Raw genomic sequence first — 26668 nt, 5'->3', positions numbered from 1 at the left:
GCAGTTTAAAATAACAGTTAAAAGCACAGGCTCAGGGGTTCAGTTGGCTTGGGTTTAAATCTGTCTCTTCTCTTTTCTGGTTGTTTGACCTTGGAAAAGTTAATTGACTTTTCTAAACCCATTTCTTCATCTGTAAAATGAGAGTATTAATAATACCTACTCACAGGATTGCTGTGAGGATTAAATATAATAAATTAATACCTTAAAGTCCTTAGAACAAGGTTTGACACATAATAAATGGTCAATAAATATTATCTTTTATTAGAGGGCAGAATTAGTTCTTCACAGGGTAAATCTACAAATGATTGGTGAAGAGTAGGTGTCCAAACATTAAGAAGCATAAGAAGCCGTTTCATTTAGTTGCTAAGCACAGAGGCAATAGTGGTAACTAAACCTAGATTTAAATCCTTGCTCTGCTGTTTACTGGCTGTGCGTCTTTGAGCAAACTATTAATACTTAAACAAGAGCCATGCCTGTGAAGTGCCTAGTGCAGTCTGGCACACAACAGTTGTGTCATGGACAATTATTGACTCAGACGTCCTGAAAAGCAATAATATCACCAACATGTAGTTATAATAATAACTATCATTTATTAAAGCTTACCGTTTTGGACCCTTTGCTAGTTACTTTCCATACATTCTCTTTTATGCTTAACAACCCAGCTAGGTGAGCACATTCGGCTTCATTTAATGATTAAAAAAAATACCAAGATGATCTTTGTGTAGCTATGATCAATGGGCGGCTGGAGGCCTGGTAAGCGGTGGCTTGGAAACCACATAGGAGCTTGCCCACATAGGGGCTCGCAGTGTGGCATCTGTCGCCAGCTGGGCGCCCGACTTTCCGCTCGGAGATGGCGCCAGGAAAGCCATGGAGCCCTTACTCGAGGAGCCTGCCAGGGGACACCTCCCCCGCAGCCACTTGGCCTTCGCCGCCACCTCTCCGCTCTCAGATGGCCCTCGGGGATCGAAAGTCCACGCGAGCAGCGAAGCGCGAGTCCGTAGGGATTCCGGAGGGGAACTTTCCGGCGCCGTTTCCAGGCAACGCGGCGGGGGCGGGGCTTGCGTCACTGAGGTGCGACCGGGTCAGCGAGCGAGCAGCGGCCGCTTGCGGGTCTGAGCGGCTGCCGGAAGCGGTGCTGCTGCTGCCGGGTGGGCGATGCCTTGAGCCTTGGGTGAGCTTCGCGGCGCTGTCCTTTCGCTGTTTCCCTTCCTAGCAGCTCTACGACCCCGGGGCTGGGAGTAGAAGCCCCGGCCAGGCCTCGACTGCCAGGCTGGCTTCAGAGGGGAGATAGGCCCGGCCCCGCCGCCCTTCCCAGGCCTCGGCTTAGGGCTCAGGGCTGGCTTGGGAGGCCCTTCTGTGGGCGACGTTTCCCCAGCCTGGCGGTTTCCAGTTGCCCGGGGTGGAGGTGGCCTGTCTCGCTTTGGGGTTGGATCTGCGGGACCTGGAAAGAGTTTTTCCTCCTCGAGCTCAGAACGGGTTTTTGAATATTGCCGCCGGCGCAGTCAGTCGGCCACCGGAATTAGCTGTTGGTTAAAAGTCCAGGTGCGCTCGAGGAGGGGCCGAGGCGGTGAAGGAAGAGCTAACGCCAAGGTGGCCTGTGACGTGGCGTCCCCGCGCTGCTGGACGCTCCGGTTAAGAAACCCTGTGCCTGGGACGATAGCTCAAATGGTTAAGTCGATCTACTTAGCCAGCCCCACATTTCTAAATTAGCCTAGGCTGCTGCCCTTCTCAAATCCCTTGTCAAAAACCAGCTGCTACCTTGAGACCTGGCTGAGGGGGGAAAAAGTTCTTGCTACAAATAATTGTATTGATTACACAGAAGGAACAGAGAAACCTTCTTTGTTAGCTTTGGAAGTTGTTCCTGCAGTTGTCTTGTGTTACAAAATGTGGATTTACGATTATTATTGAAATTAATCCCAGTCCCCTTAATTAACATGGCAGTGTACTTCTGTATTCCGACCCTGCCCTATTTCGCGGTGCCAAATGATTTAGTTCTTTCCTCTGTCGTATTTATAAAGTTACTGGAACACTTCCAGTTGTTTATAATTCTTACATGTTCGGCACAAAGTTACTCGTTTTCACTCCCCTCTGCCCATTTTTCTTGCTATGATATGGGCTCCACCCATTCAGAATTTTGTTTGGGGCATGAGCTGCCACGGACCAACCGTCTTAGCTTAGTCGCTTCTATATTGAAGCCACCCTTCTGAGAAGTGATGCTTCCTGAATTCAGAACTCAAAAATAGTATAGTTTTCTCCTTTCAAGTTGTCTGGCTTCATTTTCTAAATATTTTTCTCCAGAACATGGTTGTATGTTTCAAAAATACGTTAATTCTTTGTCATTTGGTGTGAGTTTTATATTTAATGTGGGTAGCCTGATGCTTCTTGGTTCACGGCTAAATACTAACACATTCCTTCTCCTTCCCCTCCCAAAAAGAAAAGGAAGGTCCAGAGAGAATTCTAGTGTATTTTTTCCAAATATGAAATGTATTTAGTAAACATACTGGTACTGTTAGAAATCCATATTTTTAATTTCCTAGTACTCTATCCTTTTGTAGTTTTTCTTTCTAAAATTTGTTTTCTAATCTTTGAGCCCAGAACAAGCATTCCAGACTCTATAGTGACTCTGGCTGGCCTAATTGTTTCACTATGTATTTGTTACAACTGTTAATGTCTTGTCTTGAAAAATAGCTGATATCTGCTTACAGATCTAAAGTTTGAGTAAGCAATGAGTAATAAAGTAAATAGTATCCTTAGGGACCTAATCAGTAGCACTTGGTATTTATTGCTTGTGTTAAAGTTGACAATGAAAACAGTCAATGATTATTTCAGTTCAGTATTTCTAAGTGAAGATGATGCACAATTTGATGGAGAACAGGTTTCAGAGAAGTTTTCTAAATACTACAATACAGTACTTGTCATTTAGTCATCTTGTTGCACTTTCAGACTTTTCAATTACTTTAGTCCTTTTATGAATGGATTATGGTTTAAGTTTTTAGGTATTTTTTTTTGTATGTTTTGCTTGTTTGGGGTTTATTGGCTAATTACCCATGGTGTGATTCTTATATTTTTATAAGGAATATTTGAACTGCAACAATTCATTTGTTAGTAAAAAGTGATCAATTGTACCACCCACTAAAGAATGTGGCATTTTTGGAATCCTTGATGTTCTTGTGAGTTTCAAAATAATAGTTCTTTATTTAGAATATCCTTCAAATGCTTTTTAAAAGCACATTTTTATCGTGCTAAAAAGGACTGTGTTATAGATGGCACAAGAGTATGAGAGCTACTAGTTCTTTGAGAAATCTTGACCAGAGATTTTTTTGCTGAATTTTATGCCATTGGTTTACAAATTATGTTCCTATTGCAATAATACTGTACCATGATCTAGAGAGGTATTTTGTTAATATCAAATAATGAATATTTCCCAATTTATATAAGCATTAATTTAATAAGTTTTCACAATTTTACATTTTTCTTTCATATACATTTTTAACTTCTGCTTCTCTCCAAGTTAGTACTTACTAATAGATAGCTGAACAAATTAACAAAAATCAAAAGAATACTAAATGATTAATAAAAACTGTCCACAATATTTACTACATTCATTCAGTAAACATTGTGTGCCTGTATATCTGCCAGAAGAGAGACTACAGCTGCTCTCCTCAAGAAGTTCACAGAGAGGGATGGTCAAGTGACTTAACAGATGTTATATGCTATGACAGAAGGATGTGCAGTCACCAAACAAGGACACTGAAAAAGCTGTGGCCAGTGACTAGAGGATGGCCTCAAAAGTTTTTATGAACATGCATTCTTTAGTTGTGGTTTTAGATTGTGTAGGTCACAGTCATATTTTTATTTAACATCCACATAGTGGTGGATGTTAATATTTATCAATATTTTATGGTTTTCAAAATAAACCGTAAATTCCAGCCCCTCCTTCCTGAGCCAGGTTGAGAACCTACTGTTCCAGGTGCTCTTGGGTAGTCTCTAGATTAGGGGTGGGGAACCTTTTCATGTTTGAAGGCCGAATTAATTTAGCTGTAATCAAATAAGGCCCCTTTCAAGAAACTTCAATTAGATATACTTAAAAATATAAATTATTTTGTAAGATCTAACTACTGTGTACGTAATAATTTCAAAAAATGAAAACCATTTGTTAAAGTTAACCTTTCAGTGACTTTGTTATGTCTGCTTTTTGTTGGAAAGCATCTGAATATTTGGTTGCAGCATGGAGGTCTGCGGTTTCACTTGATCCTCTGGATGGGGATCAGTTATTTGTGACCTTAAGCTTAGGCATCTTGATTTGGGTTAGGTAGGAAAATGTAGATTCACAGCAATAAGTGGTTGAAAAGCAAGAAAGCACTTTTTAGGCATGTTGCCAAATGTGTGGGTATTCTGCATTTTTTCCGTATTTCAATTGGATCTTTCTTAGCATCAAACAATGACTTTAAAGTGTCATCTACTGAGAGCTCAGTCAATTCCATGTGTAGTTCTTTAGGTGCCTTGGTGATAATCAACTAGGTGAGGCTGAAATGCTAATTTGAGTGTGATGTCAGTGATTCTCAAAGTCTGTGAACCTTTCATTGTATTCTCCAATTAACAGGTCTGTAACAGCTGCCTATTCTTCAAGTGGTTTGCATATATTATCCTGCTCATCAGTGACCTTTGCTAACTGGGAAAGATGTTCATCTGAAATTTCCTTTTGAAGAGGAAGTGTTTTGAAAAAAGATAGCTTTTTTCAAAATGCTTGGATTTTTTGCCACATTTCATATATAGACTTAGTTTTACCTTGCAAAGAAATATTCAAGCCATTTTGATTTGACATGATATCACATAGAAATGCTACATTCCTATAAATATCATCTTTCAATAATTCATATTGCTGATTCTAATCTTTATAAAATTTAACTGTCTGTTCTCCCAGAGATAAAATTTTGGTAAAGCTTGTCCCTGCGATAGCCAACACACTTTAGAATGATATGGCAAATCCACACAATACCTCATTGTTCAAGTTTAGCATGTTATGAAACCGATGATGCCCTGGTGCATTTGCAGGAATATAGTTAACAATACTTACAACTTGTTGTAAAGTGTCACTTAAAATAGTAGCTTTAGTGCAGAAATTTTGCTGATACAAGATACAGTGAAAATAAATGACAGCATCTGGATCTGTTAATATTTTTTTTACCTGTGCATAAATCCCTCATGTTTTCCTGTCATGGAAGTTGCACCATCTATGCATACATTCACTAAATTTACCAAATTCAGTTCAACTTCATGATATTTATCTTGAAAGTTGTCGAAGATATCTATTCCCTGTGTTCTGTTCGCAGGAGTGCCCAAAGCAAGCAACTCTTCGTAGCAAAGAAAATCTTCTGTTATGACCCCAATGAAGTATAAAACCTGTGCTGAGTCAGTAGTATCAGTTGATTCATCCAAAGTGATTGAATAATACATATTTACCTTTTGAAGTATTGCGTGAAGTTGTTAAGTTGAAGGCTAATTCATGCTGCTTTTCAGTGATGATTCTCCTCGAAAGAGGCAGTTGTTTGTACTTTGAAACGTTATCAGGGTCTATAAGCATCCTGTAACTTCTACAGTGCATTCTTTCACAATATCTATATCACTGAATGGCTTCCCTTTTTCCCTGAGTATATAAGCTACTGTGTAAGTTGCTTCAGTGGCATTATTTCCAGGTCTCATTGCTGCTTGAAAGAATTGTCTTTGCTTTTACTTTTCATCTTTTAATTTCTGCAATACAACCTTATGTGTCTGTCCCTCTAATTTAAAATATTTGTGGTCCTTATGAGTGTTATGATGCTGATGAGCATTGAATTTCTGTTGACATTTCTTTAGCAGAAACAAGATAATATTGCAAGTCCCAATCCTCATTAAAAAATCTGTTTTCTTCCTTCAGTATTCTCTTGGTCTTCTTTGACATGATGGGCTGTTAAGCAGACAAAATTTTTAAAAAACTGTCAAGCTGTGCAACTATTCACAAATTTACCTTAAACAGAAACACAATGCACCGTTGTCAAAAGCTGATAACAGACGGGAGTGCTTGACCCCCATAAACTCTTGCCAGCTAGCCTCATGCAGTAGTGGCACCAGTCAGGTGGGGGAGGTTAGAACTAAATCATGAGCATAGCAGCTGTCAATTTAGTCCTTGTGGCTTCCTTATGTTCTAATTATGCCAGTCAATCTGGGAGGATTATTATGTTGAAACTTATTTTTATTCTTTGGTATTCTAAATACATTCATTTTAAAAATAAAAATATAGAAGATGAACAAAAATGTATTAATAAAAATAAAAGGATTTGTTCTGTAAAATTTGGATTCAGTCAAAAGGCTGCACTTAAGGACCTAGAAGGCCACATGTGGCCTTAAGGCTGCAGGTTCCCCACCCCTGCCCTAGAGACCTCCTGTAAGCTAAGATCTTTAATTGTTTCTCTTTGAATACAGTTGTTATAAATCCACTTGGCTATATTTAAAATATATAATTTTTCTTTCAGAGATTATTTTTTTGGTGACCTGAATCTTCCTCAATAACTTATTTTCATTTACCTCTATCATATGATATTTGTTATTGCTAAGTAGGCTCACATTCAAAATAGTAATTATTGAGTTTTTATTTTCTTACTACAATTGTACTTCTATACTTAAGGTAACTAAAAGAATAAACTTCAAACAGTACATTAAATTTTAATACTAAAAGCAAAATTTACATATTTATGGATATCAACTTTATATTTTAAATATATTTTATACTTTAAAATTATAAATTTATTTTTGATTAAATGATAAAGCAAGTTTCCTGCCAAAACTTTTCCTATAAAATTATTACTATTTCACCTGGCTTATATGGGTAGTAATTTGGGTGAAATAAAATGATAGTCTTTGATGGGTAAAGTAGAATTTCTTGGGGGATCAGATTTTTGGGGGGCATTGCTTTTTTGATACATATTAGATGTACATATTTTGGGGGTACACGTGATAATTTGATACATTCATTTAATCAAATCAAGGTAATTGGGACATCTATCACCTTGAATATTTACCTTTATGCCAGGAACATTTGAATTATTCTCTTCTAGCTGTATTGAAATGTACTGTACATTAATGTTAACTATTGTCACTCTACTGATCCATCGAATACCAGGTCTTATTTCTTCTAAGTTTGTATTCATGCCCATTAATCAACTCTCTTCAAATTGTGATGCATTTTTCTTTTTCTATCTGTATTTTTTTAGAAACAGAAAAAAACTGCTTTTAGCTATTTGACTTTAAGCAAGTTACTTTAACCTCTCTATGCCTGTTTCCTCAACTATCCTGGTCCTTCCTCTAATAAAATGGTTATTATTGGGATTTAAATGACCAATGCATGAATACATGGAAAGTGTTTAGAAGAGTGTGTTACACAATGGAAATGATCAATAAATATTGGCTGCTTTTACTATTAGTAGTATTAGTATTAAATAGGGATTTTCACGTTCAGTTACTGAATATTTCACTATGGGCAAATACTAAAAATTTAGCTTACTTTTTATTTTAACCAGATTTTCAATGCTTGCTATTCTTGCAGATCATTATTTACCAAAGAAAAAGAGGTATCTAGAATAAACACAAACTCTTCTCTAGCCACAATATGTACAATTATATCTTTTCAGACTTTGGAGTAAGTAGTTATGAAATAAATGTCTTGTGATTAAATTTTGAAGTCAGTTTAACAAATTATTGACTTATATTGATAATAGATTGTTAAAGTTAGTTATCTAACCTTTGAACTATATTTATATTTAAAAAACAAGTTATATAGACTCCAAACTAAAAACGCCTAAAGGAGTTAAAGAGCAAAAGAGTTGCATTTTTCTAAGAATAAAGTATGAGGTGGTTAAATTATCTAGCATTTTAATTTTCTTAGGTTTTTTCAAACCAGAAGTCTAATTTATATATATTTTTAAATTAAAAATAAGTTGCATATTTACAAATACAGTAATTCAACAACAAATTTTTTTTAACTGATATATTGTGAGCCAGTATATCACAGTGGGTAAGAATGTGAACACTAGAATCTGGAAAACACAAGTTCAGAGTTCATTTCCACCACTTAGAACTGGATGTCACTTAGCCTCCATTTCCTTATCTGTAAAATAGGTAGGGATATAATGTCCGCCTCTTAGGATTGTCATAAGAAATAAACGACTTAATATATGGAAAATAGTTTGGAGTCTGACATGTAAGTAGTCAGGAAATATTCTTAGGAAAATTATATAAGGTAGAAAAACTTCCTCTTAAATATAGTCACTTGAAAGTCTCTGTAAGTGTGTGTGTGTGTTAATGGTTTTTGATGTGGCAAAATTATAGAAATTAGAGGTTCATCACCCTCCCAATAATATCTGAGTGAATCCTGTTTCCTCATTTAGCTATGTGAATCTGAAAAAATAGAAATGTAAATCTTTACTTTAAAAATATAGCTATTTGAATAAATTCTACAGTAGACACATGTAAGTTTACTGAACTCTCACTTAAAGCTAGTACTAGTTCTTTATTTTTTTGAAGAATAGGTATATTGCTGTTTTTATATTATATATAAAAGTAACTTTTATGTATGTTTGACAGAAACTATGTGAAGCAACACTTTTTCTGGATTTTGAAAGACGTCATTTCATCATGGGACAGCAAATTTCAGATCAGACACAGTTGGTTATTAGCAAGTTACCGGAAAAAGTAGCAAAGCATGTCACATTGGTTCGGGAAAGTGGCTCCTTAACTTATGAAGAATTTCTTGGAAGAGTGGCTGAGCTTAATGATGTGTAAGCCTTGATCTTTTTTTTTTTTTCTTTTTTCCCCATGATATATGCCCCGTATGTCATGGCTGTGTAAAAGGTAACCAGAGGTATTGATTGGTAAGAGTTAATGTTTTCAACAGTAGTTAGCAAATATTTGAGTGCCTATTATAAGTAGACTTTCTATGTAGCTTTTTAAAAATATGTAATGGGAACAGAAGAGATGGGAGGAACTTAAAATGAATTTGCAACACAGAGCACAGGCATATTGAAGCAATTCTAAAATACAACACAGCACAACATCTCAACAGTTGTATACTAATTGACTCTTGTTGGAAAGCACTGAAGGGATGCATAACAGAAGGGAATATAGCAATTAGCTACTCTAGAGAAGGACTCCTAAGATAGTCAAAGGTAACACTGAGAAGGTTTATGTACATCAACCAATTAATTCATATATATATATATATATATATATATATATGTTTATGTATCCTCTGTGTTTGCTGAGCCATTATTTTTCCAGAGAAATACATATATAGTAATAGGTCATTTTTATAACAGGTATATTTCATTTGTTAATATTTTCTAATGAGCTAACACCTTTAAATCCCTACTTAACTCTTGAATAAATTTCTAAGATGGGATGTAAATTTTTCTGCCTTCTTAAAGAACATACCTAGTAGAACTTAGTCTTTTCTTTGCAGATTTATTCTTTATTATATCAGTTTTTATATTGATCTGTATAGAAGCTATTATGATAAAATATACAGTCTGGGACCTGAATTGTCCCAGACTGCTATACTTTTTAAATATTACTTTCTTTGCTGTTTGCTTTCTCCCCTAGTGACAGGTGGGCAGATGTCACTTCTTTGTATTAAATCTTCCTCTAGCAGCATCCACATCTACCTTTCTTAACACACACACACTATCCTCCTGGGAGTATAATTAGAACTTATTGGAGTTGCCTCTTAAATGAGGTCTTAAAGTGTCTCTATTTAGTCTCTTCATTTTAGCTAATATTCACTGAGCACATATTATGTACAAGGCACCTCTGCTGAGGGTTGGACATTTTAACTGAAGCCTAAATTGATTACCCAAGTAACTGTCTGAGTCTCAAGCTTTTCCCACTATCCCACATTACCTCTCCTTAAACCCCCCCAAAAAGGCCAAGTAAAATTACCTAGTAGTCCAGGAACACTTAGTATATAAACTTACAATAGTGTAGTCACTACTGATAGCTTAGGGTAAGATATATGAACCCAGTCCCTAGGCTGTATGACAGCTGTGTTAGGTAATAAGAGACATACTTGGCAATCTGGAACACATTAGGTAAGTTTGAAATATCATCCTTATGAACTTGGTTAGAGTCAATTGTTATAAAGAATAAAGATTGTCTTAAAGTTATTGTAGAAGACGATTTCTTTTGAGAACACTGGATTTCATTCATTAAAAAAAAAAACCTGTATAATGATAAATATATACAAATACTTAGAAAATGAACTAGGAGGATACACACTAAACTATACCCAGTGCTTGTCTATAGGTCGGGAAATGGTGGGAAAGGAGGGGAGTGAGGGAGATTTTACATTTTGCTGTGTGTGTTGATGTATTATCTGATTTTTTATTATAAAAGTGTAGTCATAGGGTTTTAAACTCTAGCATTATTTTTTTAAATCATCCAAATAGTAGTATTTGAAGCATTACTTCTGGGACCATATTCTTAAGGAATAAAATAGGATTGTGAATTTAATAGGATCATGAGTGGAATGCTTTGTTATGTTTATGGTTTCCACTCTTGTGAGAAGTAATCAATGCCATCTACTATCCTTTTAGAGCCTTGGAATTTATATATATAAACCCAGTATATTGTATAAAATTTTGCCTTTTAGCCTAAAGATACAAGTATTGGATAAAATGTGTGCTATGAAATCGTCCCCAAGCTAAGCTTACTGTGTAATACAGAAATGATGATAAAGAATATCTTCCTTTTATGTATTTAGCACAGGACACTTCTGACTGGTTTTGGTTCCTAAAACCAATTCCTATAGGTCAGAGTTGGGTGTTTCACAAGTGTAATGCTCTCTGAGAACTGTAAAGTTAAACTTACATGGAAGTATGGCTTGGTAGCTAGAAAACAGACCTGATCTCAAATTCCAGGCCTCAAGCAATCCTCCTGCCTCAGGCATGAGCCATCACACTCAGCCTAGAAAACAGAACTGGAAACTGGCACAGCTGAATTATTTTCACTTAAAGACTTTGTTTCCTATGACTAGTTGCTTAATTTTTGATGGCCTCATCTTTCTTAGCTGTAAGTCACTTAGTTAAGTGTGATAGATATCCCCACTGGTGCGTAGAGAAAAATGTTAGTAATGATAAAAGGGAACTGCAGTACTTAAGTATGTCTTTGAACTGATTTAAAGGTGTTGGTAGCATGATATTGAATTATCTTCTAAAAGTGTTATATTTTTATATTAGAATGCTCTGGCTCTCAAAATTACTCTGCTAGAGGAGGACAGTAAGAGCTATAATTAAAGTGTCTCAAATCATTTGTTTTACTTGACTCATCCCCAAATTATCTAGAAAACAAAAACTTTCAAAGAGATGTGTTAATGTTGTTTAAACAAGGACTCAACCAAGAGCAAGATTTTTTCATGCTTTATATACATCTAAGGCAATAGTCAAAATTTGGATAAGTGAAACTAGCCAAGCTTTTTTTAAAGTACCTGATTTCTTAGATTTGTTTTTGCTAAATGTCTTTGTTAGAAATTAAAGACCATTGAGATATAGATATGACAAAAAGATTTATAAATATCATTCTAAGCTTTTGACTTTAAAAACCTTGGAAATTAAATTTTATGTTTATGTTCAAAACATGTTCTATCCCTATGTTTTTAAGAATCTAGTTGTTACAATCATTGTTATTATTTCTCTTTATGTGTTTTCTTCATATTTCCTTCTCGATGTTTGAAAGTGTTTATTGAATCTGGTTTCATAGTGCTATTATTTTTTATGACTTTTCATAAAATTGGCATATGCATTTGTATCTTTTCAGAACTGCTAAAGTGGCTTCTGGCCAGGAAAAACATCTTCTCTTTGAGGTACAACCTGGATCTGACTCCTCTGCCTTTTGGAAAGTGGTTGTACGGGTGGTCTGTACCAAGGTGAGACTGATAGAGACTTCCACTTCTAAGCTTAAACTATTTTTGTGGTTTGAACCACATTTAAATAATGTAAAATAATATAGTGGATATAAATGTTAATAATTTGTTGGTTTTGTAAAAGATAGTTTTCATACTGTTACTGCCTTTTAGCTATTTGAATTTCACCAGTTGTCTGATTGTTGTATAGCAGAGATTTTTATAATCAAATTCCTTTTTGTCTCAGTATCTCTAACCATTACATCACCTTTACCTTCTATCTCTATTTTTGGATTTTTAGCTGGCTGTAGAGCTCCCAGAGTGCTAGGATTACAGGCGTGAGCCATCGTGCCCAGCCTGTTATGTTTTGTATAATAATAATTTTTAGTTATGGAATGGATTTTTCACCTTCAGTGCACTGTTTCTTAGTTCATCTTTACATTTTAGATAATTGAATATATCAACTGTGCTAAAAATATAATGGCAGCTGTCATAGAGTGTTAGAAAGCCTCATCCACCATTGAGTGAATTAGAATAGACAGTTCTTAACCTTTTTGATGCCAAAGACCTTTTGATGATAATGAAGCTGTGAGTTTTATTAGGACTCCTCCTATCCCAACCCCTGATCTAAAACAGACAAAGCAACAGTTAGTCATCCATATGCATATAAACAATAAATTGGGCATTCATGAATGTCCTGAAGTCCATTCCTGACCAACCTATTAAAAACCCCTGAGTGAAATTTTCCCTTTGAGTCACAGACCCTGGGGGTTACCCAAATAACATGCCACGTTTCCTCAGTAGGTTATCAGTTTTACCTCTACTATGTTTCACTTCCAGTTTATTCAAACATTTCAGCACAGGTATGCCAGGCACTAGGAATATATGATAAATAAGACAAATTACTACTCAAGTAGACTGTAATTATAGTTCAGGGCCATTTCACTTTTGATCCAGATTACCACAGATTCGGTATTAATCTTCATACCTCCAGGCTCTTCTACTCCAAATTCTAATTAATGCTGCTGTGAGATTTGCCTTTCTAAAGCACGACTGTCATCAGATCACCGCTCTGCTTAAAATTCCTTAAAATTTCTCCTTGCCTACAAAATAGTCCAAAGTCTTTAATGTGGCATTCAAGGTCCCCTACATATGGCTCCAGACTCTCTTTTCTGTTTTATTCACAATTATCCCCTTTTTCACTCTCTATTTTCACCAGGCTTAACTAATTTAAGACTATGAAATTGTTACTTTTCTACTTCAGTGCCTCTGCTTATTGAATTCCCTCAACTAGAATGTCCATTCCTTCTGTCATTTAAATGCCCTCAGGTATAAGTCACTGTAAACTCCTGTTAAGCCAGTTTAAACAAAAACAGTATTTATTTTCTCATTTATCAAGAAATCCTAGCTCCTTAGACGAGCTGCAGGACTGGTTAATTTAAAGACGCAGCAAATCTCTCTTCTGAACTCATTAGTCAATATTAGGTCATATCCCCTTCGTATACCTACACTGTCAGGGAATGTGATTACCATTATTGGTTAGATTAGACTAACCAGGATTGACTCCTGAGTCCCTGAGTCATTTCAGGGAGTGGTGGACGCCAAAACAAAATAAGGTTCGGCCAGCAATGAAAAGTAGGAATAGTATTTGGCTAATCAGCCAGTAGTTTCTGCCACATTTTTTATTTCTATACGTCTCAACTTGATGTCTCTCTAAAGGTCCACCTCAGATACCATCTCATCCACAAAGTCTTCCTGAATAAGCATTCTCTTGGCTCTTCTGAATTCCAACAGCACTTTATTTATACTTCATAATTAAATTCTACATTAAGAATAAAATTATTATTTAGGTTCTTAGTTCACCTTGTAGGTAGTAAGTTCCTGAGGATAGGAACTATGTCTAGATTTAATCTTTTCAATCTTACATCCCTTATAGCCATAATACAATGCTTTGTACCTGGTAGGAACTCAGTATATGTTGAATGAATAAAAATCTGTTGAAGAACTACTCTCATTTTAAATGACTGGGATAGGTTGAAATTTTCCTTGTTTATTGATACAGTATATTACCTAAATTACATTTACTCTCCATCTTTATTTCATAAAATACTCAGCTTACATTGAAGAGGCCAATATAAATTATAGAAAGCTGTGGGAATATGATTATATCAAGTTTTTGATCCCTTAGTTTTCTGTTGCTCCTCTTTGACAAACATAGAATTAAAGTTTAATTGTATTATTAGTCAAATTCCTTTTTGCCTCAGTATCTCAGACCATTACATGTGTATGTGACTAGTTTAAACATCTTCCTTAAAAAAAGATTCTAAGTATTAAAGATGAAGGCAATTAGATCTTACTTCTGTGTGATTTTTCTTGGTTTTAGATCTACTCTAAAGAAATGTTTTGGCCAGGCACGGTGGCTCACGCCTGTAATCCTAGCTCTGGGAGGCCGAGGCGGGTGGATCGCTCGAGGTCAGGAGTTCGAGACCAGCCTGAGCAAGAGTGAGACCCCGTCTCTACCAAAAATAGAAAGAAATTATCTGGCCAACTAAAAATATATATACAAAAAAATTAGCCGGGCATGGTGGCTCATGCCTGTAGTCCCAGCTACTCGGGAGGCTGAGGCAGTAGGATCGCTTAAGCCCAGGAGTCTGAGGTTGCTGTGAGCTAGGCTGATGCCACGGCACTCACTCTAGCCCGGGCAACAAAGTGAGACTCTGTCTCAAAAAAAAAAAAAAAAAAAAGAAATGTTTTTATTTACATTTCTTAGGTTCTTTCCAAAAGAATCTGAGAGGTCAGTGTTTATATTAGAAAGTTAGAATTCAAATCCAATGTGAAAAACTGATAGGAGACTGAAAGTTTTGTATTTCTTAAACAACTAAAAAAAATACATACTATAACCTTCTATATTTACATTAAGTCCTTACCTTCCATCTATGATTATCCTCAAATAATATTTAATCCATTGCAAAAATAATCTAAATTATGTTTAAATGGAATGTTTCATGGAAATAATATTGGAAAAATTAATAGGTTAATTAAAAATTATGTACTAAGGTGGCTATTAAGAACTTCCATCCTTGTTACCTAGACCAAAACCTTGGAGTCATCCTTGACTTTTTCCTCTCATACCTCATAAATAATCCATAAGTGAATCCTGTCAGGTTTCTCTTCAAAATATATCAGAATCTGGCTAGTTCTCACCATCTATTATATCTGCACTACTACCACCCTATTCCTAGTGACTATGATCTCTTACCAGGATTATTCCAATAGCCTCCTAACTGGTCTTCCTGCTTCTGCTCTTGCCCCCCTTCTGTTTATTCTCAGCACAACAGCAGTCCAGTCCACAATTTGAAATGAAAATCAGATCATATTACTCCTTGGCTCAAAACCCTCTAGTGACTTCCCACTCACTTGGAATAAAAGCCGGAGTTGTCACTGTGATCAGTAAAGTCCTGTATACTCTGTCTACGCCTCACCCTCTAACCTTATCTTCTCCTATTCCTTCCTCTTTCCTTCTGTTCCAACCGCTGTGGGCTTCTTGCTGGACTCGTGCTTCTTGCCAGGTACACTTAACGCCTAACAGCCTCTGCACTTCCTATTTCTCTCAGCCTGGAATGATTTTCCTGCTAGTTTTCTATATGACTCATTTCTGTACCTTTTTCAGTTCTTAAATGTCACCTTCTCTGTGAGGCCTTCCCTGCAACCCCTCAGCATTCCTTATCCCCTATTTAATTTTCTCCATAACACTTACTTCCATCTAACCTAATCTGTATGTTATTTGTCTCCTCCTCCTATCATGTAACTTGCATGAGAGGAGGGATTTTTGTTGTATACACATTATATAACTTATGCCTGGAGCAATGTACATGGTACCTATAACAGCCACATAATGGGTACTCAATAAATATTTGTTGCAGGAATCCTATGATTAGAATAGTTACAGTGTGATAAACTTTGCTTTTACAATACTAAGCTTGTATGAACTATTCCATAATTTCTTCTGTACTATGCAGTTCCGAAGACCTGTTTTATAAGCCTCTATAAATTCCTATCACCTTTTAATTCTATTTAAATATTCTCTATCAGGTAGAATCTACCTCATGTCCAGTCTCTTATTACAAAGAACTTTGTATATTTGCATCTTCACATAGATCTTACCTTCCATAAATTTAATCAATTTTTTGATTATTGGAGTTGGTCCTACAATTTTCACAGTATGGAATCTGACTCATTCTTGATTCTCGGTATTTCCTATCATTAGCTTCTCAAATAGTAAACAATAAATGTATTACAACTATTATTTTCATTCAAAATATTCAAATGTTGCTATAATAATGTTTTTTAATATGTAACCTAACTACGTTTTCACTTTGTCATTTCCCCATTTCCATCAACACATTTCATAATCTATTAATAACTTCATTCACAATTTTAAGGCTCTATCTTTATATCTCTTCCTACATTATTCATTTCTTTCTAAATATTTTCTGATTTTGCTTGTTCCATTTACTTTGATATGCACTTAATAGATGTCTTTTTTTTTTTTTAAACATCTCCTGCAGGGATAGTTTCTTCTTTTAATTTATTTTTTAAATTCAGAATACAAACAGGGGTACAAACACTGGTTACGTATGTTGCCTTTGCACTGCCTGAGTCAGAGCTACAAGTGTGCCCATCCCCCAGACAGTGCACACCACACCCATTAGGTGTCAGTTTACCCATCCCCTGTACCCCTTCCCACCTGCCAGACGTCTGATGAATGTTACTTCCATATGTGCACATAAGTGTTGATCTATTAGTACTAATTTAGTGGTTAGTATATGTGGTGCTTGTTTTTCCATTCTTGTGATACTTCACTTAGTAGCAAATGGGCTCCAGCTCCATCCAGGATAATACAAGAGGTATTAATTTACCATCATCCAGGATAATACAAGAGGTATTAATTTACCATCATTTTTTATGGCTGAGTAGTACTCCATGGTATACCACATTTTATTAATCCACTCATGTATTAATGGGCACTTGGGTTGTTTCCACATCTTTGTAATTGTGAATTGTGCTGCTATACACATTCACATGCAGATGTCTTTATTATAGAGCGTCTTTTTTTCTTTTGGTTAAATACCCAATAGTGGATTACTGGATCAAATAGTAGTTCTACTTTTAGTTCTTTGAGGTGTCTCCATATTACTTTCCAGAGAGGTTAAACTAATTTGCAGTACCACAAGTGGTGTATGAGTGTTCCGATCTCTCTACATCCATGCCAACATTTGTTGTTTTGGGACTTTTTGATAAAAATCGTTCTCACTGGAGATAAGTGATATCTCATTGTGGTTTTGATTTGCATTTCTGTGATGATTAGAGATGTTGAACAATTTTTCATATGTTTGTTGGCCATTAGTCTATCTTTTGAAAAGTTGGTGTTCATGTCCTTTGCCCACTTTTTAATGGGATTGTTTGATTTTTTTCTTGCTGATTTTCCTAAGTTCTATATCGATTCTAATATTGGATGTGTAGCATGCAAATATTTTCTCCCATTCTGTAGGTTGTCTGTGCACTCTAATGATAGTTTCCTTGGTTATACAGAAGCTTTTTAATTTGATCAGGTCCCATTTATTTGTTTTTGTTGTTGCTGTGATGCCTTTGGGGTCTTCTTTATAAATTCTTTGCCTAGGCTGATGTCTGTAAGAGTTTTTCCAACATTTTCTTCCAGAATTCTTTTTTTTTTCTATTTAATGACTTTTATTATTTATTTATTTATTTATTTTATTATTTTTTTTTATTTCAGCTCTTCATGGGGGTACAAAAGCTCAGGTTATATACATTGTCCATGTCCCGCCCATCCCCCTGAGTCAGAGCCTCAAGTGTGTCCATTCTCCAGACAGTGTGCCTGGCACTCACCATGTAGTCGTACCTCCATCCCCTCCCCCCCCACCACCCCGAGTCAGCACCTTCAAGCATGACCATTCCCCAGACGGTGCACAAGGCACTCATCATGTAGGCATACACCCATTCCCCACCCCCCCACCCCCCGTCTCAGTCTGATATCCAATTGGTATCCTTCCCCGATGTGCATTTAGGTGATGATCAGGGAAACCAATTTTCTGGTGAGTACATGTGATGCTTGTTTTTCTATTCTTTGGATACTTCACTTAATATGATGGATTCCAACTCTCTCCAGGAGAACCAAAGAGATGTCGTATCACTGTTATTTCTTATAGCTGAGTAATACTCCATGGTATACATATACCACAGTTTACTAATCCATTCGTGGATTGATGGGCATTTGGGTTGTTTCCACATCTTTGCAGTTGTGAATTGTGCTGCTATAAACATTTGGGTACAGGTGTCTTTGTTATAAAAAATATGGAACGCTTCACGAATTTGCGTGTCATCGTTGCACAGGGGCCATGCTAATCTTCTCTGTATTGTTCCAATTTTAGTATATGTGCTGCCGAAGCAAGCACTCTTCCAGAATTCTTATGCTTTCGTGCCTTAGGTTTAAATCTGTTATCCATTGTGAGTTGATTTTTGTGAGTAGTGAGAGGTGTGGATCCTGTTTCAGTCTTCTACATATGGCTCTCCAGTTTTCCCAGCACCATTTATTGAATAGGGATTCTATTCCAGTGTTTGTTTTTGTCAGCTTTGTCAAAGATCAGATGACAGTATGAGGATGGTTTTATATCTGGGTTCTCAGTCCTGTTCTGTTGGTCTATATCTCTGTTCTTCTGCCAGTACCATACTGTTTTGGCTACTATAGCCTTGTATTTAGCTTGAAGTGTGGTAGATTGTTGCCTCCCAATGATGTGCACTTAATAGATTTATTTAATGGCTTACTTCTGTTCTCACAGTCTTCCATCCCATCTCCTGTGTTGACAGGAATTTTTTCACATCTTATATCTTTCTCTGATTACCTCAAGTTCTTTATCCAAGAACATTACATCCTCACCTTACTGGCCTTGCTCATTTCAAAAAGAGAATATATTTCTCATTCTGTGACTCTCCCAAGCCTTATGAAAGCAATCCCCTATCCTTGTCCCAAATATCTTCACATGTTAGGTTGTAAACTGGAGGGGGAGAGATACAACCTCTCTAGGCCAGTAGTTTCACTTCACATTAAACGAGTTTTATGCTAAAGCTCAAAATCGCCTTCTGGGAGAAGTTCAACCGTATTTTGTTAGGATTTACTTTAATGTAATTTTCTTGCTTTAAGAAGTTTGGGTACAAAATAGAAGTTAAAGAAATTCAAAAAAGCACTTGTTTCAGTTATAGTAGAATCACATGTGGTTGTTGGGTTTGAATAAATCCTTGAAGTAAGAAATTCTCTAAGAAATTAAAGTGAAAGAATCATCAATACCGATCTCTAAAATTTATTTCTTAAATCTGGGAAAGTCACCTAGCCCCATGAACTCTAAACAGGATGATGCCTAATATCTTAGATGGTTATTTTGAGTATCAAATGAGATAAATTTGAATAAGTACTTTGAACTCCACAACTGTAGGGGACATGGCATTATTTATTTATTCAGATTTTGGCTTCCTTATGCAATTTGTAAACCTTGAAAACTTTTTCCAAGGATGATTGACTATTTGTTCCCTCTTTTTTTAAAAAAAAAAATTGGTCAGAGACATGATAAACTTTTCTTTTTTTCATTTTCTTTGTATTTTTAGATTAACAAAAGCAGTGGCATTGTGGAAGCATCACGGATCATGAATTTGTACCAGTTTATTCAACTTTATAAAGATATCACAACTCAAGCAGCAGGAGTATTGGCACAGAGCTCCACCTCTGAAGAACCTGATGAAAACTCATCCTCTGTAACATCTTGTCAGGCTAGTCTTTGGATGGGAAGGTAGATGATGCATAATTACCATATTTTACTTATTTTCCAAGATGCAAACCACTGAAATATCATTAATATATTTGCTAGTGCTCATTGTGATATCTTAAATCTTTTTGTTTCAGTTAGTGTTATATCTAAGATCAGTTTTGGGGTTATTCTGTGCTTCAGACATTGTTACAGTGACAAATTAAAGCTAAATTAAACTGGTTCACACCAGTTAATGTTTCTCTCAAACTAGTCTGTAAGAATCCACTCTCTACGCTATATACTTGCATTTAATGACAAACGAGATAGTTAATGCCCCCCTCATAATAGGTATTTAGGTTCTTAGTCAAAGCCCTTTAAGGAATTAGGTCCAAGAATTTGGTGAAATCATCCCAGTTTTTCTTAAAAGTGTCTGACTAATTGGTGGATTAAAATTTTAAATATTAGCTTCAGGACTTGGCAGTCCATTCAGGAATGAACTGAATGCATATACTGAGGTACCAGAAGGAAATGAAGTCAGCCAGAGTTTTCTCTGATGGTGCTTGTTTACTCAGGCCCAATATATTATTGTTCTATCTAAACTTTCTTTTCCTTCTCTGTTATGCTTTTGGCATGTGAAAGCTCCCACCTGTTGCCATTTGACAATCATGACCGTAATTTAAATTTATGAATGCCTCATTGGAAAAAGACTTACGTGGATCCAGACATGTTGACATCCTGTCTTATTGAAATACTGGTTAGGCAGCAGAAATCTGTATTGACGTTGTCCTTTACCTTAAAGTTAAAAATGTGCTTAACAACAATCTCTCTTTTATTGCTCTATTTACAGTTGCATTTTCTGGTTCATTCTTTTACTAAGACAGGGTCTCACTCTCACCCTGGCTAGAGTGCAGTAGCATGATCATAGCTCACTGCAACCTCAAGCTCAAGCAATCCTCCTGCCTCAGCCTCTCGAGTAGCTAAGACTACAAGTGTGTGCCATCACGCCCGGCTAATTTTTCTTTCTTTTTTTTTTTTTTTGTAGAGACTGGGTCTCGCTTGCTCAGGCTGGTCTTGAACTCCTGTCTGGTTCATTCTTATCTGGTTTTCAAGTACTATGTTGTAATTGAATTATATTTTCCATTTATCATTTCTTGGTTACCTTTAATAGAATTATTTGGTTTTCTAGGTTTGGGTTATATGAGTGTTACTGACATGCCAAGTGAGTTTTAGAGCATTGTAGGTCATGTTTAGGCTTATCTTTCCTGTATTTTGTAAAGTTAATCTTTCAAAAATGGATCTGATTTTTGGCTTTTTTTCTTCTCCCTCATCAGAATGGTGATTTTTTTTTTTTTAAAGTGTTTTAAAAGCTGAGAATGGTTTTAACCAGTATATTTAAGATATATGATAGGAAGTGAAAAGAAAGTAATACTTTTTTTCATTTTGTAATCATCTTAATGAAGAAGGTAGAGGTGTTAACCGTTTTCATGTGCCCTCAAGACTGGAAACTCAATGCCTCAGTTGGTTTGTTAGGGCTCCTTCTTGTCTTTGTATGTTTGTGGGTTTATGGTGAGAACCCTGATATGCTAGTTCATAGAAAAAGATTTTCCAAGTTGAAGGGGATCTTAAGGGGCATTTATGTAGTTCAGCTTTACATGTGATGCATAATTCTACTTATGGTTTACATTTATTGAATATTTACGGGGTATTAGAATTGTGATGAGTGTTGTACATATATCAACTGAGTACATCCTCCCGAGCCGTCCTCATAAGGAGGCTGAGATGATGCTGCAGGGGGAAAACTGAGAGAAAAGACTGATGAAATAAAGCAGAGTTAATCTGATGGGAGTACAATTACTGATTTCAGATGAAGAAACTAAGGTTTAGCCGAATAAGTGTTATAATTAGAAATTGACCTAGCTGAGACTCACATTCAGACCTGTCTGGCAACACAGCCATGCTCTAACTTCTGCGTTATTACCTTATGGTACATAAAGATCTTGTGATACAGTGCTTCTCAAACTTTAATATTCAGTGGTTTGAAGAGGAGCCTGAGATTCTATTAAGCTCCCAGGTGAGGCCAATTCTGCTGATCCTCAGACAACACTTTGAATAGCAAGACTGTACTTAACCACCTTTTGCCAAGTTGTACTCCAACTTGCAAGTACAACTAACACTGCAGTTATGTGAGACTAAGTAGCAAGCCTTTTCATACACAGATGGCCCTAACCACTATGAAGTTTTTCCTTTTGCTTTATATTCCTCAGAGTAGCCAAAATCTGGCTCTCTTGAGGCAGCGCAGCACAGCACAGACTCCAGAACCAAATTGCCTGTGTTCACTCCTAACTGTGTGATTTTTGGACAAATTATTAAACTTTTTCCTCAGTTTCCTCATCTTTTAAAAGAGGTCGATAGTATCTGCCTCATAGAACTGTTGAGAGAGTCAAAAGATGTAACATGCTTAGAACAGTGCCTGGCATGTAATAATTTTTCTATAAGAGTTTATTATTATTATTAAATTGTTACTCTATTCTACTTACTGTTCCCGCTGGCTGTGCCCTCTGGAATTGCACCAAACAAGTCCTTTCTCTCTTCTAGCCTTTCAAATATTTGAAAACAGTAATCACACTCTCACTGAGCCTTCTGTTCTCAAGGATGAGCATCCCCAGTGCCTTTGGCCTGTGTTTATATGGATTTCTTCTACATACTGGTGGCTTTCCTGGATGATCCTTTGTTTGTCAATATGCCTTTCAGAGTATGAAGCAGAGAACTGAATACTGCAGTCTACAAGTGATCTAACAGGAAACAAATAGAGCAAGACTGTCCCTTCTTCTGGTCACTAGGCTGCTAGGAAAGTAGCAAAAAATCAAGTGAATATTATACAGGTTCCACTGGCTGTTTCTGTTTCTCCTGTTCTTTCTTTTATCTCTATTCCAATGCTATTCTTTGTAGCCCTCTGCTCCTCACTTTTAAACTCTAACCTTAAGAACATTCTGTCACTCTTTATGGATTCAGTTATATTCTCTGTTACTGACACCCAAGTTGACATCCTTAGATGAAGATTATAAACTCCTCAAAAGCAGAGACCCTAATTCATCTGGGTCTAGGTCTAAAAGGTACTTAAGTGTTGAACTGAATACATATATTTATATAAAATTCAGATACATTAGATCCTCATCCATCTAAGTTTTCATTCAGTTTCCCCATTTTAATTCAGTGGCTGCCCTCTTTTCTTCATTCCTAAAGCATAACATTTAATCAATTACCATATCTTAAATGATTTGTCTTTTAAAATGCTCCTTAGACTAGGCCCTAATTATCTCCTAGATGAATTGCTGAAATAAGATCCTGATTTTCTTTTTTCTAAATTGTCCTTTATACTGAACTCCCAATTAATCTTCCTAAAGTACCATTTCAGTGGGAGTTCACTTTCCCTTACTGATTCTAGTTTGTTTGTCAGAACACATTCAGACTTAGTATTTTGACATTTGAGGATCAGATTTTCTCTGCTATATTTAGTCAGTCTTTTCTCTCAGTTTCCCCCCTGGAGCATCATCCCAGCCTCCTTGTTACACATACACATGCTTTTATTTTCTGCCTCCACTGCTTTGTTTGTGTACTAGAGTGTCCTCTATCAAATTCCATTATTTTTCTATCTCATCTTTCCAACAAGTTTGAAATACACTCATCTCTTCCTTCTTTACTTAGCATTTACAGTGTATAATACACATTTGACATTTATTTGTATTATGTTCAAATCAACAAATTTTTTTTATTTCAGCATATTATGGGGGTACAAATGTTTAGGTTATTTATATTGCCCTTGCCCCACCCAAGTCAGAGCTTCAGGTGTGTCCATTCCCCAGACGATGTGCATTGCACACCTTAGGTGTGTATGTACCCAGTCCCCCTACCTCCTCCCACCTGCCCGACAACAGATGAATGTTATTACTATATGTGTACTTAAGTGTTGATCAGTTATTAATACCAGTTTGATGATGAGTACATGTGGTGCTTGTTTTTCCATTCTTGTGATACTTCCACTTAGTAGAATGGGTTCCAGCTCTATCCAGGAGAACATAAGAGGTGCTATATCACCATTGTTTTTTGTGGCTGAATAGAACTCCATGGTATACATATACCACATTTTATTAATCCGCTCATGTATTGATGGGCACTTGGGTTGTTTCCACATCTTTGCAATTGTGAATTGTGCTGCTATAAACATTCAGGTGCAGATGTCTTTTTTATAGAATGTCTTTTGTTCTTTTGGATAGATGCCCAATAATGGGATTGCTGGATCAAGTGGTAGGTCTACTTGTATCTATTTAAGTTATCTCCATATTGCTTTTCACAGAGGTTGCACTAGTTTGCAGTCCCACCAGCAGTGTATGAGTGTTCCTGTCTCTCCGCATCTGCGCCAACATTTATTGTTATGGCACTTTGTGATAAAGGCCATTCTCACCGGAGTTAAGTGATATGTCATTGTGGTTTTGATTTGCATTTCCCTGATGATTAGAGGTGTTGAGCATTTTTTCATATGTTTGTTGGCCATTCTTCTGTCTTCTTTTGAAAAATTTCTGTTCATGTCCTTTGCCCACTTTTTGATAGGGTTGTTTGATTTTTTTCTTGCTGATTTTCCTGAGTTCTAAATAGATTCTAGTTATCAGTCCTTTATCGGATGTGTAGCATGCAAAAATTTTTTCCCATTCTGTAGGTTGTCTGTTTACTCTCGTGACAGTTTCTTTGGCTGTGCAGAAGCTTTTTAATTTAATCAGGTCCCATTTATTTATTTTTGTTGTTGCTGTGATTGCCTTAGGGGTCTTCTTCATAAATTCTTTGCCTAGGCCAATGTCTATAAGAGTCTTTCCCACATTTTCTTCTATAATTCTAATAGTTTCACACCTAAGGTTTAAGTCTGTTATCCACTGTGATTTGATTTTTGTGAGAGGTGAAAGCTGTGGGTCCTGTTTCAGTCTTCTACATGTGGCTATCCAGTTTTCCCAACACCATTTATTGAATAAGGATTCTTTTCCCCAGAGTATGTTTTTGTCTGCTTTGTCAAAGATTAGGTGGCTATATGAGGATGGTTTTATATCTGGATTCTCGATTCTGTTCTACTGGTCTGTGTCCCTGTTCTTGTGCCAATACCAAGCTGTTTTAATAACCACAGCCTTGTAGTATAGTTTGAAGTCTGGTGAATTAATACCTCCCATTTTGTTTTTATTGCCTAGAATTGCTTTTGCTAACCAGGGTCTTCTCTGGTTCCATACAAAGCGTAAAATTATTTTTTCTATATCTGTGAAAAATGATGTTGGTAATTTAATAGGGATTTCATTGAATCTGTAGATCACTTTGGGTAGTATAGACATTTTAACAACGTTGATTCTTCCAATCCACGAGCATGGTATGGTTTTCCACCTGTTTACGTGCTCTGCGATTTCCTTCCTCAGTGTTTCATAGTTCTCCCTGTAGAGGTCTTTTACCTCCTTAGTTAAATGTATTCCTAGGTATTTTACTTTCTTTGTTGCTGTTGTGAAGGGTATTGAGTCTTTGATTTGGTTCTCAGTTTCACTGTTGTTGGCGTATAGGAATGCTTCTGATTTCTGTACATTGATTTTGTAACTTGAGACTTCGCTGAATTTGTTTATCAATTCCAGTAGTTTCATGGCAGAATCTTTGGGATTTTCTAGATATAAGATCATACCATTACCAAAGAACGAATAGTTTGACCTCTTCTGCCCCCATTTAAATGCCCTTGCTTTCCTTCTCTTGTCTTATTGCTCTGGCTAGGACTTCCAGCACTATGTTGAATAGAAGCAATGATAAGGGACAACCTTGTCTGGTTCCAGTTCTAAGTGGGAATGCTTTCAGTTTTTCCCCATTCAGTATGATGTTGGCTGTGGGTTTGTAATATATGGCTTGTATAATTTTTAGGTAAGTCCCATCTATGCCTATTTTGTTAAGCGTTCTTGTCATAAAAGGGTGTTGAATTTTGTCAAGCGCTTTTTCTGTGTCTATTGAGAGGATCATATGGTCTTTGTTTTTGCTTCTATTTATGTGGTTAATTACATTTATAGATTTGCAGATGTTGAACCATCCCTGCATCTCTGGGATGATAGCCCACTTGCTCATGATGGATTATGTTTTTGATAAGCACCTGAATTCAGTTTGCCAGGATTTTGTTGAGAATTTTTGCATCTATATTCATAAGGGATGTTGGTCTGTAGTTTTCTTTTTTTGTTGCATCCTTTCCTGGTTTGGTATTAGAGTTATGTTGGCTTCATAAAATGTGTTGGGGAGGATTCCATCTTTCTTGATATTATGGAATAACTTTTGTAGACAACAGTTTTTTGTAGGTCTGGTAAAATTCAATGTGAGACCATCTGGTCCAGGACTTTTCTTTCTGGAAGGTTTTTATTGCTGTTTCAATGTCAATACTTGATATCGGTCTGTTCAGGAATTCTGTTTCTTCCTGACTGAGCCTAGGGAGGCTGTGTGTTTTTAAGAATTTGTCCATTTCTTCCACATTTTCCAGTTTATGTGCATAGAGGTTTGATAGTACTCATAGATGAATTAATTTCTCCTTTTTCATTCCTGATGAATCTTATTAGAGTTCTTTCTTTTCTGCTTCTCAGTAATCTAGCCAGAGGCATGTCAGTGTTGTTTATTTTTTCAAAGAACCAACTTTTTGTTTTATTAATCTTCTGTATAGTTTTTTTGTTATCTATTTCATTTAGTTCTGATTTGATCGTTATTATTTCCTTTCTTCTGCTGGGGTTGGGGTCGGTTTGCTCATCCTTTTCCAATTCTTTGAGATGATTCATTAGATTACTTATTTGTGATCTTTCTGTCTTTTGGATGTAGGCATTTATGGAAATAAACTTTCCTCTCAGGACTGCTTTAGCTGTGTCCCACAGATTTTGAT

The 26668-nt window shown here is 36.2% G+C and overlaps 1 protein-coding gene and 1 non-coding gene across 2 annotated transcripts in view; one reads left to right on the top strand and one right to left on the bottom strand.

The window, feature by feature from the left end:
* The first annotated feature begins 1055 nt into the window (after nt 1–1055).
* Nucleotides 1056–26668, top strand: part of RNF141 (ring finger protein 141) — a 39180-nt gene continuing 13567 nt past the window's right edge. Inside the window, exons 1-4 of the mRNA XM_045557509.1 lie at nt 1056–1171; nt 8620–8813; nt 11842–11950; nt 19604–19785. Coding sequence (XP_045413465.1) covers nt 8671–8813; nt 11842–11950; nt 19604–19785 — 434 coding nt within the window. The 5' untranslated portion in view covers nt 1056–1171; nt 8620–8670. The remainder of the gene's footprint in view (nt 1172–8619; nt 8814–11841; nt 11951–19603; nt 19786–26668) is intronic.
* Nucleotides 18293–18399, bottom strand: LOC123643040. Its single transcript, XR_006736617.1, has one exon. It is a non-coding gene; the product is annotated as a U6 spliceosomal RNA (small nuclear RNA).

Source organism: Lemur catta, chromosome 7, assembly GCF_020740605.2.
Source record: "Lemur catta isolate mLemCat1 chromosome 7, mLemCat1.pri, whole genome shotgun sequence".
Classification (NCBI taxonomy): domain Eukaryota; kingdom Metazoa; phylum Chordata; class Mammalia; order Primates; family Lemuridae; genus Lemur; species Lemur catta.
This window is presented reverse-complemented; position numbering and strand designations above follow the sequence as displayed.